At 46.3% G+C, this 18,160-nt stretch overlaps 1 protein-coding gene across 1 annotated transcript; it reads right to left on the bottom strand.

The window, feature by feature from the left end:
* Window positions 1-1,109: 1,109 nt before the first annotated feature.
* Window positions 1,110-12,257, bottom strand: LOC309410375 (cytochrome P450 3A29-like; the record flags this gene model as incomplete). Its single annotated transcript, XM_082006757.1, has 13 exons — window positions 1,110-1,208; window positions 1,424-1,586; window positions 2,424-2,650; window positions 3,065-3,225; window positions 3,625-3,709; window positions 4,374-4,501; window positions 5,544-5,692; window positions 6,719-6,807; window positions 7,083-7,196; window positions 7,837-7,936; window positions 8,957-9,009; window positions 9,440-9,533; window positions 12,187-12,257. The coding sequence occupies 13 exons, from the start codon at window positions 12,255-12,257 to the stop codon at window positions 1,110-1,112; spliced, it is 1,533 nt and encodes a 510-aa protein (XP_081862883.1).
* Window positions 12,258-18,160: the final 5,903 nt, after the last annotated feature.

Raw genomic sequence — 18,160 nt, 5'->3', positions numbered from 1 at the left:
TCTGTGATTCGGATCTGGGAGAACCTCCTACCTGCTTTTTTTTTTTATATTACCTGTTTATATGGTCAGGGATGGCATAAGTCCTTCGGTCAAAGCATCTTGCTGATGGCAGGACGAACCCATTAGGGCCCAAGCCATAGACTGCTCTGGAGCAGTTCAAGAGCAAAGCAGCTCGCAGCAGGCTAACATCCCACCGTGGGCAACGTGTAAACCCCATCCATGGCTCTGGGAGGCAAGGCTCAGCTGCAAGTTTTGTCCAGACAGTCTCTCCAGGAGCAGTGGCCTTCCTGCAGTTCTGTCCCCCACCTCCTGCGAGCTGCTCCCGCTGCTCTCTGCAATCTGTCCTCTGTCGAAAAGGGTTGGCCAGTGCTGAACTGAAGGCAACCCCTTAATCAAACTAAGAGGTGGGAGTTATAATGTTTGTAAAATACTGTACAAATGGGAGGGTTTGATCGCATTAAATGAAGGATCAGATTCATTAAATTAAGTGGAAAGCGATGTACATGCATAATTTTGAGGGTTGAGGCCGAATATGGTTTTTAAATAGGAAGCGATCAGCTGCTATACACAACACAGAGCAGCTCTCAAACATTTTTAATGACAGTATTTGTACACACTTTAGTTTAATTAACACAAGGCACAAGAGAGGTTTGGTAACTAGGATGTAGTTTCACACCAGTTGTCTCCATTATAACACATGAAATTTCAAGCATCGATACACCAAGAAGAACGTCACCCATCCCTGCCCAGCAAGGTCTGGCGATTTGAATTTCCATCACACCTTGTTTCTCTTGGATGTCACAGTAATTCCTTCTCTCCAGATGGAGAAGTCCCCTTAGAAGTACGTGGATGATCAGCTTCTCATTTGGATTTATTTCTGTTTTCTGCAATCAAACTTAAAGGGGACTGTGTATTGTCACTGCCCAGTGATCCACATTACATTTCTGACAGCTATGTTTATTAGTAAATATGTAGTAATTGCTTCCAGAATTAACTAGAGCTGCTCTTCTCTGCCTGTATGTATAGGAGAGATTTCCTGACATGCGTGATCCCTTTGTTAGCGCAGCACTCGTTAGATGCCGGGGAATTGTTGCAGATGAGGCTGGGTTTTACGACTCTGCAGGCGCGGTCTTGGTCCGGGGAACTAACTTCAGAATAATGTCTTTCTCTGGTCTTAAGAGTCCCTGCGAACTCAGCTTGAGAGGGATCTGCAACAGTAAGAGGAGAAACGCGCTTGGAGAAAGACAAATAAGTAGAGATTAAAGGAAAGAAACTTGGGCGCAGTTTGGACACAACTCGGTCCGTGGTGCCTGAAAGCACACGTCCTCTGAAAGCGCAAAGCAGCTGGTGTTAGCACCCGCGGCGAGACGCTAAGGCACCCGGCTCTTCGCGTGTGACTCTCAAAACGTAACGTCTCCCTCACCTGAGTTTCTTTGCAGGTCTGGAAGGTGAAATGTTGCAATAGGACGGTGATGGCAACTTTCAGAGTCAGGACAGCAAACCGCATCCCAATGCAGTTCCTGGGACCAGCACCAAAGGGCAGGTATGTGTATGGGTCTATGGCCTCTTTGTCTTCCTTACTGAACCTGGGTAATGACATGGTTGGGGAAAAGAAATTAAGGCAGAAAAGAAACAAGCAACATATACGTATTACTTAACCAGAGATCTCTTACTGGTGTCCTACAGAGACTTGTTCGGTTTTTTGCTAAGGTATCTCGGCCTGTCCCAGCAATCGAGTGCTGTGTTAGAGCCCTCATCCAGGACAGGGTGGGATCCCACTTGAGTGTTTGACTTTAATTCTGTCCATCCAGACTCGTAGAAGTTGGAAGCAAGGTGAAAATCTAGGTAACATGCTCTCCCAAAGTGACTGATACTCCCTATCTGTTATATTTAGCGAGAGAAACCAGGAGTTGTCTTGGTTAGGAGTGGCCTGTGGCTTCAGTCTTGCTGGGAACGAGAGGTAGATACCAATTATAAAAATAACCAACTGGGGAAAAGTTATCATTTCCTTGGAAACAAGGAGGGAAGGCAACTCTGGAAAGATCAACTCTGGTATATTTGGCAGCGAAGCCTGTGTGAAGGAAACAGGTCCAGTAATGAAAATTATACAGAAGGGTGGCTAGCAGTTGCAAAAACTCACCAACTACCCGCTCTGTCAGCAAGGCTAAAAAACTGTGTACAAGATGATGTGAGGTATCAACGTTATTGTCCCAATAAGATTATGTTGTTTGAAACCCTGCTTTAAGTGCAAAGCTCATTTTCTTCTTAAAATGTCATTCCCATGAGCCTACAAACAATACCAATGAGAAATTGCAAAAAGACAGGAAGAACACCATTAGGAAGCTAATCAGAGATTAATAACTAATTACTACGTGAGGAAAAAGCAGTATGATATTTCTTCCCTTTCGTTACGCTTTTTGTACCTTTCTGGTCTGAACTCGTCTGGGTTTGGCCAGTACTCAGGGTTGCGGTGCAGGGTATAGGCTGGGATGATAACAATGGTTCCTTTGGGAATGGTCACTCCATTTATTTCTATGTCTTTCTTGCAGGTTCTCTCAAGCCGTCCTCCAAGGGGAAAGAGCCGAAGGGTTTCGTTCACTGTCATGTCAAGATACTCCAATTGCATCATTGCTTCGTACGTGAGAGGAACCTGTAGGACGACAGGTGACCAGGTATGTTGGCATAAGGATCAGATTGTCCTAAAATGACTGCTGAGACCAGAGCATCCCCAAGCCCTACTGCCCTAACTATGACTCAGACTGAAGGTAAAAATTGCATGATTGGCTTCATTTTCCATCCCTGAATGATGGAAATGCCTTGAAATCCCCATCCACTCGTGCATGGGTGCAGACTGTGGCAAATGGGTTTGTGCAGTGGAGTGGCCTGGAAGGCTTCAGCTGCCAAAAAAAAATAGCCACAGGGCTGAGTTGTCTCAGTGTGTCTTAGAGCTGTTGGAAGATCCCAGGAGGAGGGTCTTTAGGAGCTAAAGATTTCTCATTGTCTTGACCAAACAAGGAGGCCAGCAGGGTCAGCGGGTCTCCACCGTCACTCTACATCCCCCCACCTTGTTGGGTAAAACGGTGTCGATTTCCTCCAGCAGCTTTTGCTGCACATCGGGATGCGTGGCCAGTTCATACGCCAGGTAACAAAGTACGTTGCTGGTGGGCTCGTAGCCAGCAAAAATAAAGATGAATGCTTGCACCAGGACCTCCGTGTCAGTCAGGGCTGTGAGGAGAGAGGATGTGGGGAGATGAGCAAAACTGGCGTTGGCTGATGGTCTCAGCAAGGAACAGGCAGCAACGGGTGGGGTTGAAGCAGGTTTGTAGTGGTTATTTTCTGATAACACGGTTATAGCTACTCTGCTACCTGTCTGGAGAGAGTGATTTGATAGAGGAGCCAGATCATGTCCCAGGTGTAATGATTGACGCAGCAGTCCTAGTCCCTGGCAAAGGACCTGAGAGATTCCCCTTAGCCCCAGTGCTGGCAACAAGAGACAGACTTCTGCCTAGAGCTGGTCAGTGGAGATGGTGGTGACCCATTGAGCCTTTCTCCAGGAAACAGCTCCCCATATTCTCCTTGCTCCCACAGCCCCTGTTGCTGTGGTGAATATTTGGATGTTGTTACCTTTGTATGAGTGATTTGCTTCATTGCTGTCATGACTGGCTGTGTTCTGGGATTCAATCATGAGCTGCAGAAAGTCTACTCTGCCCTGAGTAGAAAAGCAGAAGAGTTTCTTTGGTGACAGTCCCTCGGGGGGACTCGGATAAGCAAATGTCATAGCCTAAGTACAATGTTTAAACTGAAAGCACCCCTGAAATGCACATGACTTCCTTGTTATAAAACGCAACACCTGCATTTTATTTTGGAAACTTATCAGTCCTTTCCATGAAGCCAGGGTGGGAGAGCAGTCTTGAATGAATTTCAGGAAAGGGAGCCAAACTCTAAAATGGAGAATTTTGCCAGGAAGCAGCTTCAGCGTTTGAAAAGTGAGAGGGGAAGGCGCAACCCTGAGAGGTGGTATTGCTGCTCTTGTGCTGCTTACTCTGTTGCCTCTTATCCTCTCTAATCTTCTTCATGGAGTCTCTTTGTTCACTTATCACAAGTTTTGCAAACCCAAGCTTAATGGAATTCTACCAAGCCGTTATCTGGATTTAGCTTCAGATTACGGGTGTACAAAGTCTGCTTGCTTCTCTGCCAGGATTGGTCAGATGAGGATTTTCTGACAGTATTAAAAACACATGTTTACATTTAATTAGACTCGGGGTTTTGTTGAGTCATTGTACTTTGGCTTCATGTTTGATATCATCACCCTAATTATATTTCACTTAAGTGTGTTTTTTGCCACAACTGTTAGCAAATTCATGCTTGCTTGCCTTGTGAGTCTCCTTTGCACGATCCTGTTTAATTTTGGAGATGGATCTCATGAAGAAATCTACAGCATCACTGGGGAAGAAGCTTACATTCATCTTGTCCAAAAGAGGGGTAATGAATGGACACACAACTGAAAAACAAATTGAGAACTAAATCGCACGCTGTAAATAAACTGCACCTCACAAGATAGCTATGGATATTACTGAGGAAATAATAATGTTACTGCGAAATTTTTTCCTTTCTTGAGTTCTTTACCTAGGCAAAGTCTAGGCTTTGCCTTTGTTCCTCTTTCTCTTTCTTGGGATGCTTTGTCTTGACGCAACTCTCTCCCTTCCTGTCAACTGGGTACAACTGAGCTGTGTATAATCTTTGCTTTAAGAGATGACTCGAGCATATGCCACCTTCTTTTCCTGAGGCGCTACTTTCCAGGGACAGGTTACTTCTGTGCATTGTACAGCACTATGACAGGAATGTGGCTCAGAAGAGAAATATTGCAAATCCTGAATTCTTTTTTCAGGTTGAGCTATTCACTGTCTTGCTATGCTCGTGCAAATATTTTCAAATCCCCTTCGGAGCATTTCCTTCATTACAGAGACTGGATCTTGAGCTTGTGCATAGATTCCTAAAATCTACAGCACCAGAACCTCCACTATGCGCAGATCACAACTTTTCCTAGGTTTTAGCAAGGTATTTAATCTTGATTTAAGGTTGTGAGTGATTTAAGGTCCATCTCCATCACTGTAAGCTATTGTATTGCTAGGAAATTGCATCTAATTACAGTCCCCACTCAGCACTCCCTTCCAGAAAATGCATTTCAGATGGCACCACTTGCCTCAAGCCTCACAGCTGAACTTGCTTTTCAACCCTAGAATTTTTTTCCAGGACTTATTTGGATATTGGCTGGGATGTTCATATGTTTCTTGCATCGTGGATGCCAAAGGTAGAGGAAGTTTTTTTTCCCCACCTCCTTCCCAGAGTTTTAGCCTGAAGCTAACAGTGAGGAAATGATGATACAAGAGCCATCGGGACTTCCATCCCAGCTAGTGAAGTTATCTAAGCAATAGTTGATTGGTTAATGTATGGGATGCGCCAGTCTCTGGTATGCTTGCTAAAGTCACGCTTCTGTAGTACTCCGATACCTGAATGAAGTTTTCAGAAAAAGTGTCACTTACATGTCAAGATGAAGAGTGGGTCAAAAAAGTCAAATTTGACCAGCTTCTGCATCTCTCTGACAAAGGGGTCTTTGGGGTTGTTCATGGAGTCGATGTTCACACCAAATGAAGTGCTGGTGACGACATCCATGCTGTAGCTTCCAAAGATGCTGAGAAAAGATGGAAAAGATAGCTGTGGTTAAATATTTGGACCCAGTGAATATATTTTTTTTCCTAATGCCTATCTGACATACAAATATAAAGTCTCACAAGAACTCCTACCTTGGTTTTGAAAAGGAAATTGGATATAAGGTAACTGAGAAGCACTTACAGTGAAAGGGATAGATTTTGAGAGAGTTTTGGTTTCAAGCCTGCATGGGTTTTGAAATCAGACAGGTTTTCTGAGGATTTTCAAACAGCATGTAGCTACATGAGCAGGTTAGTGCAAGGACAGCATGAGGTTCTTGAGCATTTTAGCTTCTTGGGGAGGGGTGATAACACACCCTGCTTCAAAGATGCCATGAAAATCATCCTCTTCAACCCAGCACAGGTACCTATAATGGTACAAACTCAAAACCCTCTCCTTATGGGGCTTCTGGTAGGGGAGAGTTTTGCTGGTGTGTGACTACTGGTGTGCAGCTGCCCCTTCGGCATCTCTGCTTTGAAATTGGGGGTGAAATGGAGAGGTTTCAGAGCCCCTATGGAGGGCACAGGTGAGGGTGACACACCCAGGGTGACACTACAGCCTCCCCCCGCCCTGCCCCAGTCCCTCCAGCAATGGGGGCAAGTGATGGACGAGCATCCCGCAGTGCTGCGTGTGGGGCTGGGAGGCCAGCAAACCCACCTTCCTGTGGTATAAGAAGGTGGTGGACAGAGATCCTGAGTATATGCAGGCAAAACTGGGTTTTCCCGGTGGATTTGGGGTTATCCTTGGATCTGTGGATTTAAAACACTGCTGGAGCTTCCCCCCTACCCCCAGTTCCCTTTAGAAGGCTTCTCTGCCTCTCGGAAGTTTTGCTAACATCCCAGCTTAAATTTTCCCTTTCAAATTTCCAGCCAGGCTTTCAGTTAGTGCCGTTCCTCGTTTCAGAGGTCTGGTTTACCCAGAAAACGATCTGCGTTGCCAGTAACGAATGAACCGCAGCGCTTGCTAACGAGGTTTGCTGCTTAGCCTGCTGCTCCTAGCAGCTACTTACTCCTTTACAGACAGAACGTTGTCCTTTTCCACTTGCTTTTGAACATTTTTCACCAAAACTTCCCCATAGTGCTTCATTATAGGGAACATCTGTAACACAAACCAGAGATGGTCACTTTAGTACATTTTACTTCTTTAAGACAGGCTTATGAAGACTACAGGGAGTTTCGTGAATACTTACAAATAAGATCTTTCTGGTAAGGTTTTATTTTAAGCCTTTTTTGTTTCTAAATTAGGCATAAATTAAACAGGTCAGCTTAGTCGCCAGGCTCCGACTAAAGAAATGGGACCCCTGTGACAACCTCAGCCTGGAATCGCTGTCTACTGACTTTCTGAGGTAGTTTGTACCCGCTCCTCTGTTTTACCTCCTTTAGTTTGCCACTGGTGAAGGTTGGAGAGAGCACAGTACGAATCCTTTTCCAATGTTCGTCTTCAGCTAACGAGACAGCGCTCTTCAGCACCCCTGCCAGATCCAGATGCTAGAGGGGGAAAAGACAAGGTGCTGACCCCAGAACAGGGCTCCCTTGCAAGGGTGGGAATGCAGCGTGCAAGCGCCAGCCCAGGCTGTTTCAGGGACAGCAGGCTAAGGCCTTACAAACAGCCTCTCTCAAGACACAGATACATAAACAGTCCCCTTTCCTGCAGTAAACCAGCTGTGACATGCCATATCCACACCCAGAACAAGTCACCCGGCAAGCCCAGAACCCGTATGTATCCCGTATGTATGTGTGTACCCACACCCAACCGTGCTGCCCGGAGCCTGCATCCCAGCCAGCGGCACACGTGCTAGCTGGACCCTTACAGACACCTGTATCCTCTCATAGACTCAAATTCATCCATATATACACACACACGTGTAGATACATATATATACGTGTGTGTATATGTGTGTGAGAGCAGAATTTGCCTGATGTGCAGGCAGCCTCCTCTGCCAGCCTGGGTATGCAGTCCCCAGGCTGTAAGGCAGGGGAACAGTGACATACAGTGGCCATTTACAGTAATCCCTATAGCGCAGTCACCCGTCCCCTATGGGAGCCCTGCTACATGCGTGGCATGCTTGTCTCCTCCTGTACTTTGTTTTTTGGACTCTGTGGTACATCACAACGCTTCTGCTCTTACCCTCCGGTTGGTAAAGGTGGAGTAACATTCTTTAACTAGTACAGATTTAATGATTTGGGGGTCCATGACAGCCACCGCAGGTTGCCTGCCATCGTAAATCCTGGTGGGAGGAGAAGAGGAGACAGCTAACCAACCCCAGGTAGTTGAAGTGCAAGGCTTGGCTGATTCCCATGGAACAAAATGTGTTAGACAAGTGCTCCTCCATCACTAGCCTTGCTGTTCTGCAGATGCCTAAGTACAGAAATGTAGACAGTAGAGATGGAAAAGGACTCCCAGGCCTTCTCCCATCTGCTTTTGAAAATGATAAAGAGGGCTAAACACCTTCCAGATTCACTGGGAAATGAGCAAGGCCCAGTCCCTCAAAGGAGCAGGTACTAAATGAAGAAAGTGTCTTCACTTTCCCCCCTGACTGTCTGTGTTTTTCCAGGCACTTAAACACATTACAGTTTTAGAAGGAAACTTGTTTGACCCCTTTCAGGCTCTTGAATTGGGTGTCTGGAGACTTGGGCTGACAGCATTGAAATATCCTTGGAGATGAAACTCAATCCTTGTTTTTGTCTTTTTAAGCTGCCCGTTCTGAATGCCTTCCTGGAACAGATGGAGATTAAGTGGATTTATGCACTTTCCCCATTTATGTAAAGATCTCTTTTTCCAGACTCCATTTTTTAAAGTTGCTATAGGCAGCAATGGATGCATTATAGAGAACATGCAAGATTGTAGCCCAAGTTATAACAGCAGCGATAAAAGCCATAGGGAGATGTCCGGAGCAGAGCAGCAATAACTCGCATTCCTCTGCTGTTGGTAAACCAGAGGAACCTGACCTCCAGGTTCCAGATTTCCCCTTGAGTAAATAGCAGTTTTGTTGCCGATTCTGTTAGGAGCAGGTGAGGGCCTTTTATTATCGGCTTTCATAGTATAGGTCAAAGCAATTTCCATATAGCATGACAGTGGCACAGCCCTGCAGTCATCAGGCTTTAATGTAAGCCACCACGAGCACGTTATCGTTGCTGGGACCACCAGGACTGCAGGTAGAGAAAAGGGAGCTTTCCTAATGAATTTTTTCTTCCCTCTGTATGGATTCTGTTTTTACCTTAAGAAGAGGTCAGTGCTTCATACTCACCCCCAGACTTTCCCATATTTCTGGAAGCATTCATTGTCAAACTCCAAGATACCCTGCGGAAAGCAATTTAAAAATGAACTCTGAGACGATGCAGCGGAGGGGACGATGTTGGAGATGGTGGGTCGGGAGGGATATCTGTAAATTAATGTTCAGAGCTGCCTTCTGAGTTCTCCTTCTCTTCGAAAACATCATGAAAAACAGCGTAAATGTATATCATGCTTGTGAATGAGCTGTTTTCCGGGACCCCAGTAAAGGGCAGCTGTAAATCGGCCACCCACGAGTGCTCATTTGGAGATGCTGCGAAGGCAGGGCCCCGTGGTCTGTGATACCGAGCCCTCATCCCGCGCTGGCCTTTGCGCAACGCCTGCGTGAGAGCGGAGCTTGGCATTTGGAGATAACTTATCATCGCCATGTATCTGTTTAGCTACAGCTGTATGAGCAAAGGCAGATATTTCTGGAGCCAGGAAGGCTTCAATCACTTACTTTGCGATATTCCAGGCACGTCCCAAAGAAAGGCAGAGGTCTTGGCCCGGGAATACCCAACTTTTTGAACACACCGAATGGCCAGGTCCCATATCTGTGGGACAGAAAAGACAACCGAGTGCTACAACACCATGGCGTTGGGGCTGAGAGCAGTCCCAAACCCGGAGACTGCAGCAATGTCCCCTTGGCTCTAAGTAGTAGAGGAGATTGGTCTCGGAGCTTGAAAAAAGAAGCCCAAAAGAAAATTGCCCTGTGAAGGTTACTTAATAAACATGGCAAGGCTCACTGTTGCGGCACAGAGCTTCAGAGAGATCGCTCTGGTGTAAAGAGAGCTGTCTCCTAAAGGCATAGGTGTTCCAGTGGATATAGGACCTTAAAGCCTTTAGCAAAAGTCAGAAGAGGAGCTCATCACTAGCAAAAGGAGAAGCAGAAAAGGGAGCTGGAAGAAGGAACACCAAGCTTACATGTTTTTGTTGAAGAGAAATCAAAGCAGTGCCAGAAGTGATGTCCTACAGAGGGTTTTTGTCAAGCTGCACTTTAATTTCATTTATTGCTCTCCCTCCCCTTAGCTTGGCGTTAGTTCAGTGGCACATCAGGACGTCTTGTCTTGATGGTTTTCTCTTTAGGTTCTATTGACAGCTTTGCAGATTTCTTTCCTCTGAAGCACCCTTTTTGGCAGCTGTAAAGTTATTACTGCTACCTCGGGGCCTTCTGTTTCTCAACAAGGGCCTGGGCTGCAGCCCTTTAAAGCTTGTCTTTGGGTGTATTGAAAGAGCTCCTCAAAATATTTGTTTTTAGTTAGCTGCATCTTCCCAAGTGAGCGGCTCATTGCAGGAGGGATGTTATCGGAGATCCTCTTTGGGCCACGTGGCAGCAGCATCTTGGGGATGCTTTCCTGAAAAGCCAGAGTCTAGGCTGAGGTTTAGGGGGGTTCCATTGGAATTACTAATACTTTTCTAAATCTGGGGGACCCCACATGAGACCAGTCCCATCAGCACAGGTTCTGCCAGAGCACAAAAGCAGGTCTCATCTTATGGCCCACACAGAGCAGACAATGGGGTGTTTGCAGCTGTAGAAAGGTTTCACAGAGCACAGTTTTCAATGTTTAACCTTTTCTGTCAAAGGTTAATTCAGTACTAGGTATAAAATGTTAGTGGATTCCCATTTGTAATGATTATGGGCAGCTGGGGCTGCAGGAGGACCGGGTAATGCCAGGCTGGGCTGGCTACAAAGCCCAGAAGCATTATAGAAACATAGGCTAGGCTTAATCCATTTGAAATGTGGCCAGGAAAATGCAGTCTAATGCTTTTATGTCTAAAATGTGACACAGTTTTCTGCAGCCTGAGAAGGCACCGCTCAGTGTGACGGCAGAGAATAATCGTTACTACTTCTCGCCATGGATATGAACCAGAAATGCCTGATATTCCTTCATGTGTGAACTGGAAGAGTGTTGCCCCAGATGGACAAGAAGCTTCTGAGCAACCTCCCTGTGCTAACGGGCAGTGAAGTTTCTATTTTAGCTCATGTATCAGAGCACAAAGATCTGGGCTTCATCCCTTTTGCCACAACAGAATTGCAAGCGGCTGCAAGCAGGTGGGAGTGTGGTAACCAGCAGCCTTGGATGGCCACAGAGTTGCTGAAATATGAGGGTTTGGGTCCATAATGAGCGTGGGGTTTGAAGAGTCTGCCCCAAACAGGCTTTTGAGCCATCCAAATCACAGGAAAGGGTTAAAAAAAAAAAAAAAAAAAAACCCAAAAAAAAACACCAACCACCAAACCAAGGCTACAAGTTTCAGAGCTTACTGAACTGCCGCGGTTGGAACATCGCCGGGGCAGACCAATGGATTGCGCTTGCGCGCGCCCCGTTAATCATTAAGGTTTACGGCCAGCAACGTGCTGCCTCCGCCTAAGGGCTTGTCAACGCTCGGAGTCTGTCGGTCCAGCCTTGCTGGCCGGGGCTGCCAGCCGAGGGGCCGCGTGTCCCAGCAGAAGGGGGTTGGTTTTCAGCCAGCCCGGCTACGCTGCAGCACCGAACGGCGTCAGCAAAACAGGCGAGAGCGTTTTCTCGCTCGCATGGCTCCTCTGAAGCGGCGGGGTACGCTTCTGCCTGAGGGGGTTTGTCTGGAAAGCCAGGAGCAGAGACCTGACCTTGCTCCGGGCGTCGTTTCTTCCCCTGGCAAGGGTGGGCTGTGGGGACGGGCGTGGGACGCCGTCCCCCGGCCGCGTGGCAAATCGAACTTCGGCAGAGCGTCCCTCTCGGTCCAGGCGACTGCGCACGGAGCATCTTACCTGGGCGCTACTGATCCTACGCGTGCTCTTTCCACCTTTGCCGGTTATGCGGTAGGGTCCCTTGCTGCCTGCTCCCCTCCACAGGGCAGCCTCAGCCGGGGGCACGGCCTTCCTCGGACTGTATTTCTGCGGAAAACACCCTAAGAGCTCACGGCCCTCGCTGAAGCCGGCACCCTGCTGGCAACGCACACGTAGCACCATTATCACTCGATTATTGCCTTGGTGCTTAGCGGCGAGATTGTAACGGTGCAGGGGAACGCTCCAAACCCTGGAGCAAGATCACGCATCTGTATGGTCTTTGGACCCCTCTGCTACTTCCCAGACCCTTCTTGGAGGCTGGAAATCTGGAAATCACACCTACCCGTTTGCTCTTCAGCAGACCAGTTGCACGAAACTGAACAAGGGCAAGAGCAGGAAAATGGCACGAGCAAAGAACCAATAAAGAATATTTTACTTACGCTACCAGGAGGGCTACAAAAATGAGCAAAAGGACCCATGTCTCCGTAGAGAAGGAGGGAAGAAGGTTCATTTTGGTTCTTCACAGAATCACTAGGTTGGAAAGGACCTTCAAGATCATCAAGTCTTCTCTGGTTGCCTTTGAGTTCTCTCTTGACCTGTTTGTCCCAGGTCTGTGGGAAATAGGAGTGTTTTGCAGTGTGCAATCTTTTGTGTCCAGTCATATGATTTAGGGGCTGTCCTTCTGTCGTGAAGGAGGAGGAGTGGAAGGCAAAAGTAGCAAAGTATGCTGATCTGAAAAACATGATTCATGTGATAGATAAATGCCTGGCTGAACTGTCTAAGGTTCAAATCGTTTAATACGTATGTTGCCAGGCATTTCAGCTAGTCTCTCTGTTCCGATAGTAAGTAATAACTGACTTCTTATTGAGAAATGCTCCTGGGCTCCTACACCAAACCAAAATAAATAAAACCAAGTTACAATGAAAAGGTAAATCCCAAAGCAGGTGTCAGAGTTGGTTTACAAAAGGGAAAGAAAAGTGAAAAGGTTATTCGTATATTGTATGACAAGATCTTTTCTGGCAGCTGAATTAACTTTGGCAGAATCCAAGGTTTTGTTTAAAATATTTTTCTGTGTTGTGAAGAGCAAGTGCTGCCTGTTTCTGCCCGTGGTGGGTCGGAAGGGGCTTCTAACAAAGGCAGGAATTTACCCCATAAAGGCTTTAGAAGTCCCCCTTGTTTGCTGGCTTGTAGCCAGGCGTTTTCTAAGAGAAATACTGCCATTCCACAACTCCAAGTGTTAAAGTACCATCATTTCCAAAACACCGGCTCATGGCTCGTGAATAAAAACAGCATCCACCCTTCTGCAGCAGCTGGCAAAAAGACACATGCGAAAGGAAAACACGAATTTTCTAATGGTTCTCCTGTAAGGATGGTGCGGAAAAGGAATATGGATGTGCTAAGGTTATGATGGTCGAGAAGGCTGGACTATTTAGACAGTGTTTGTTAGTGGCCATACTGTTAGGGCAGGAGGCTATATGGCTTGCGCAGACGTGTACTACAACATCTTTAGGGCTTCATTCAGAACCCTAAAACAAGGAATTCCCTTCCGCTTGGCAGAGCTGCTGTCTGCAACGGGGAGTTTACTGACTGCAGTGGGTGCAAGTAACTGGGTGTTATAAATATTTAGCACATCAGGTGGCTCGTGTCTCTGAGGATGATACTGTGGTTGATGCTGGGTTGACTGGTAAGTGGACACAGTCCACGTGGTGATATGAGACAGGTTCTGAGAGTCATCATCTGACATCTCAGCAGCATTTGTATCTCATTTCACCTTTGCCCAGCCTTTGCTCTGACCTTCAGAGACAACTCAGCTGCAGATTATATTGTAATGAACAGTCTACTTCAGTTTGACATGATTAGGCAAGTTCATGGCATAGTTGTACAAGCCTGAGTCCTACCTTGCTTGATTCAGAGATGTTGAAAGAGCATGTGATTAAATAGGTGCTTTCCCATTCAGGAACTTGTCACAGCAGTGATTGTTTTTCCACGGTTCCCCTTTGCACATTTTGACGTAGCCTTGAAATGTGAATTTCCTGGACACCAAATGTTCCTGACTCACCATGTTGGGAAACAGGTTAATACAGTTCATTCATGAAATAGCGTTGCTGTAACGTTCTCAATCCTCAGTAAAAATAAGGCTCAATCCTTGCCCTGTTTGGGTCGGTTTTAAGGGTAAGAATAGTCTCTGGAAAAACTTGTATAAAAACAGATAGGTTCAAAGTTTCGTTGCTGGTTTTGCATTGCGGTCTTAAGATCTCTGCCAAATGGACTGTGCCTATTGACTTCAAACAAACAAGAAAACCACAACCCTGCCATCCCCTTGAGAAAGATGATAGATCAACAACAAAAAAACCCTCTCATGATTAATCCATGCCAGGGGAAAGTCAATGACCCAGGAACAAATGACCAATTTTCACATCACAAGAAAGTCCAGCTCAAAGCTGTGCTTATGCCCTAACTTGCTCTGTACTAAAACTGTAAAGCTACAACTCTAGGCTGTGGTGCCCCTAAACTGCTGAGGGAAGGGCAAGCCGTCTGTTTGAGGTCATGTTTGAGGGGTGGCTTGGGCACCTTCAGAGGGGAGCCCGGGCAAGGCTTCTCCTCTTGCCCTCCGCCTCTGGGAGGGAGGAGAAGCAGCAGCTCTTTGGCATCATCTTCAGCCAAGGCTGAACCACACCTCACAGAAATGGTGGGAAGAAGGAGAACCACAGGGCCCAGCCCACCCTCTCCCTTCCCAGCCAAGGTCTCTGCCCACCTGGATGCAGCTGCACTGAGCCATCGCAATTGTCCCTTCACGCTATCAAAGTCCTTTAGATGTGTCTTATTCCTTACCACCATGGGCTTTTAGGCCCGACCTCTGCGTCTCCTGGACGTTTTGAAGTGCATCGCATCCCATCACGGATTTCGGCGAGCGCACCACCCCAGGCGTCTGGAGCAGGGGCACGCTGCTCGGGGGCGTGGAAGCCCAGATGGAGGTGCAATCATACCTGTGGGAACAGCCTGCTAGTGACACGGTCTCACTGGTGGGTGACAATGTCACACCTAACGTGCAGCGCACAGTGTCTGTGCAATGCTCACCCTCATCATTTAGGCTGCTGCGCCCTGTGGTAACTCCCGTGGTGCTACCACGCTCCCAGGACAGCCACAGGCTGGGGGCGAGAGGTTTAAAAAGCCAACATTTGCAGCAAATTTAGAAGAGAACTGAGCTGCTCTTCCATTTCTAATGCCCCTAAGTAGCTCAGATTAATGGATTAATGGCTTTCAGGAAAGCAAAATAACACCACGTTGTTATTCACAGTGTAATGAAAGGAGTGCTCCTAATCCAGGTTGTGAACAAGGTGTGAGGAGCAGGAGGGATTTCTTGTATAATGACTGGAGGCTGGGCAGTAAAATGGAAGAACATGTATTTCTTCCACTTTGAAACCAAATGATGTAGCATATGAAAAACACTGTGGAATAGCAATTATGACTGGGGCACAGGTGTGGAGAAGAAAGAGCAGTTCGGGAGAGAAAGAGCTATTGGGGGGAAAAAAAAAAAGGCCACAGTGGGTAACGTTTTGTGTTCGTGATGAAAAGGACTGCACGGGAATAAGGAGGGCCAGGTTGGATAAGCCAGAATCTTTAGGTCTAACTCACTTTTGAGTATGATCATGAAAGAGCTTCTCCTGAGATACTTCAGGGAATTTGTTTTAGATTTCCAGGGCTGGACCAGTTGCAGTAGAGAATCTGCAGTGTTCCTTGGGATATAACTATTGCTGGGGACTTGTATCGTTATGGAGTACTTACACTCTCTAGATACAGATCATAAAAAATGCTACTAATCATGCAGAGCTTGGATGATTTCCGTATGGGAGATGGCAGATTTCTGCACTGGAGAAACACCAAACTGGCAAGCAGCGGAACCGGTTTAGCTTGGGTGTTGATAAGTAATTTAAGATATTCTAGAAGAATAGTTAGGAGCAAAATTACCTTGGGCTGAATGAAATGCATTCCTTTAGTAGAAGTATAAACCGAAATATGCTTATGACTAAGGCTCTCTTTTTCAAGAGGACAAATATTTATTGTTGTAGATCTCAGGGCCTTTAGTGTAGACTGTGTCTAACCTCCTTTTCAAGCCAATGGTGCTTAATGTTATCAGCCAGCTGTATGCCAAGAGGCTTGTAGGAACAGAATTTACACCCAACTGGCTGAACAGCTACATTAAAAAGGATGCTCAGAATAAACCAAGCAGATAGGAGATGGAGAGAAGAAAAACCTCAATGACTTTGTAGCTGAAGGTATACTATTATACAGTCTGGCCGCAAGATCTTCTGGGGTGGGAGCTCATTTCTGTGCCCAGTTTGGAGCAGCCCAGTGCTTCAACATACCGGCTCATCAGGGTTCAGCTGGGGGGGCCCAGCATATCGGTGGTACTTCTCACACCCTTGGAGACAAGCCCCCGAAAACCTTTGTTTGTTTAGCCTAGCTAAATGATAGCTGGGCTGGAGGATGGTTGCTCTGACATAAATGCCAGGTAGAAGAGCTATTTAATGGAATTATAATGGTGGCACAGGGACAAATGGGTACAACCCAGCCACGAGTAAATGCTAGGCTGGAAATGAGCACAGTCCTGGCCTGGAAAGTCTGGAGTCTTCCTATTATGGGGTCAAAAGAAAGAAACAAAGCTCAGATAATATAAAGTGGGGCCAGATAAGGCAGCTGCTGGTGGGAGGAGGGAGCAGCGCATTCCATTTCTTACCAACACTCTTCTGCCAGCACAGTGTGTGTGAGGAGTTCACTTTCTACATAGGCAGAAGATGTGGAGAGGCAACTATTTGTTTTCCCAGATACACAGTGGTTTAGTTACCCACAGGAAAATGCTTCATAATGAAGGCTACATCTTGTTGTCCGTGGTTAAAATATTGATACACTGCTGCTGGATAAAAAATCAATGTATTTGGAGGGGTCTCTAATGATACTTTATGTAGTTCTGTGTATAGATGACTGATACTCTCCTGCACATAGATTTCCTTGGGATTTAAAAAGCTCACAAAAAACCTCAACAAAAAAGTAATTAATTCCCCTGGATGTTTTGTTCCACATACTGAGCTTTGGAACTACACAGAAACTAGGACATTTTTCTGATGTTTTTTCAGTTAAAGTAATATCCCTGATACATACCAATCTTCCTTCATAATCTTCACAATATATCATCATATTCCTTTTCATTCTACGAAACAACAGCTACAAAAGCTATATGATATCTGGATAGCTAATTAACTCTGAGCACTGCATTCTTTTGCCCGATCCAATACAAATGTCTGTTTGAGGTTCTCTCACTTCAACCTTATGAGTTAAGAAAAAATAAAGTATCCTGCTAGCTCTGCACATGACTTCTTACCTGTGATGCAATGAAAGATGGGGCTACGTCCCATAAGGGAGCAGCAACAACAATCCTGGAAAAATATAAACTGGAAGAGATGTATTTCCAGTAGAAGGTGTAAGGTCACGTTCTCTCCTGGGTATTTTAGGGCGGATACCTTGACGGGGCAGCTGCGTGCGAGTGCTGCTTTGTTACACCATGATTTTGGCAAAGTCATCCCAAGAAGCGTCTGCGCACGTCATTGCCCGAGCAGACTTCTGCACTGGTAAGTCACAGCCTGGTGAAGTCAGCACGCTTGACTCATTCAGAGCGATGGATCTTTTAAAGGGTGACAAATCGAAGTGCTCATCCGGAGTATAAGGATTTTGGTATGCAAAGCACTCCATAAGATTATGCCTAAAAGCAAGAATAACGTAATGTCTTCAGTCATTGTCCCTGCCACTGCGGCAGCTTTCCGTGGGGTGACCTGCTCTGACTGTATCCCAGCAGGTTCAGCTCCACCGTGGTTGTAGTTACACAAGTTAGTAAAGATCGTGACACTCAAGTATTTTTAATAAAAGAATCCAGAATCCTTTCTCAGTGTGCTTTTAGACCACAGGTCACTTGCTTTTCCGTCATCTGACTGGGGGGGTTTGCTTTCCTCGTTGCTCCCTGGTGGACTGGGATAGATGAGGCAGCCTCTTGGAATGAAGGTGTGCAAAAGCGGTCGATGTCGGGACCGTCATGCGCGGAGGTTCATGGAAAGGGCTGTACATGATAACAAAGATGGTTGGTTTTTAAAGCATTTCACTTAAATAGGAGTGTTTCCAAACTGGTGCTCCTTCGTCCCCGCTCCCTCTGGTCAGCTACCTGATCTGCTCCCAGCTACCTGTAATGCTAGAAAAGGATTATCTCAAACTTATCTTCATATCCCATGTCAGTGCATCCTGATATATCCTTTTTCTCTTCTTTCTAAACAGCATTTCCTCGGGGTCTAAAGTTTCAGCTTTAAGTCAGACCTCTTTTTTGTTAAAAGTAAATGGGATTATTTTGAGAACCAGTCTTTAAAATTA

Source organism: Phaethon aethereus (genome assembly GCF_964289735.1).
Source record: "Phaethon aethereus genome assembly, chromosome: 15".
Classification (NCBI taxonomy): Eukaryota; Metazoa; Chordata; class Aves; order Phaethontiformes; family Phaethontidae; genus Phaethon; species Phaethon aethereus.
The sequence above is the reverse complement of the archived record's forward strand: the minus strand, read 5'-3'. Positions and strand labels throughout refer to the sequence as shown.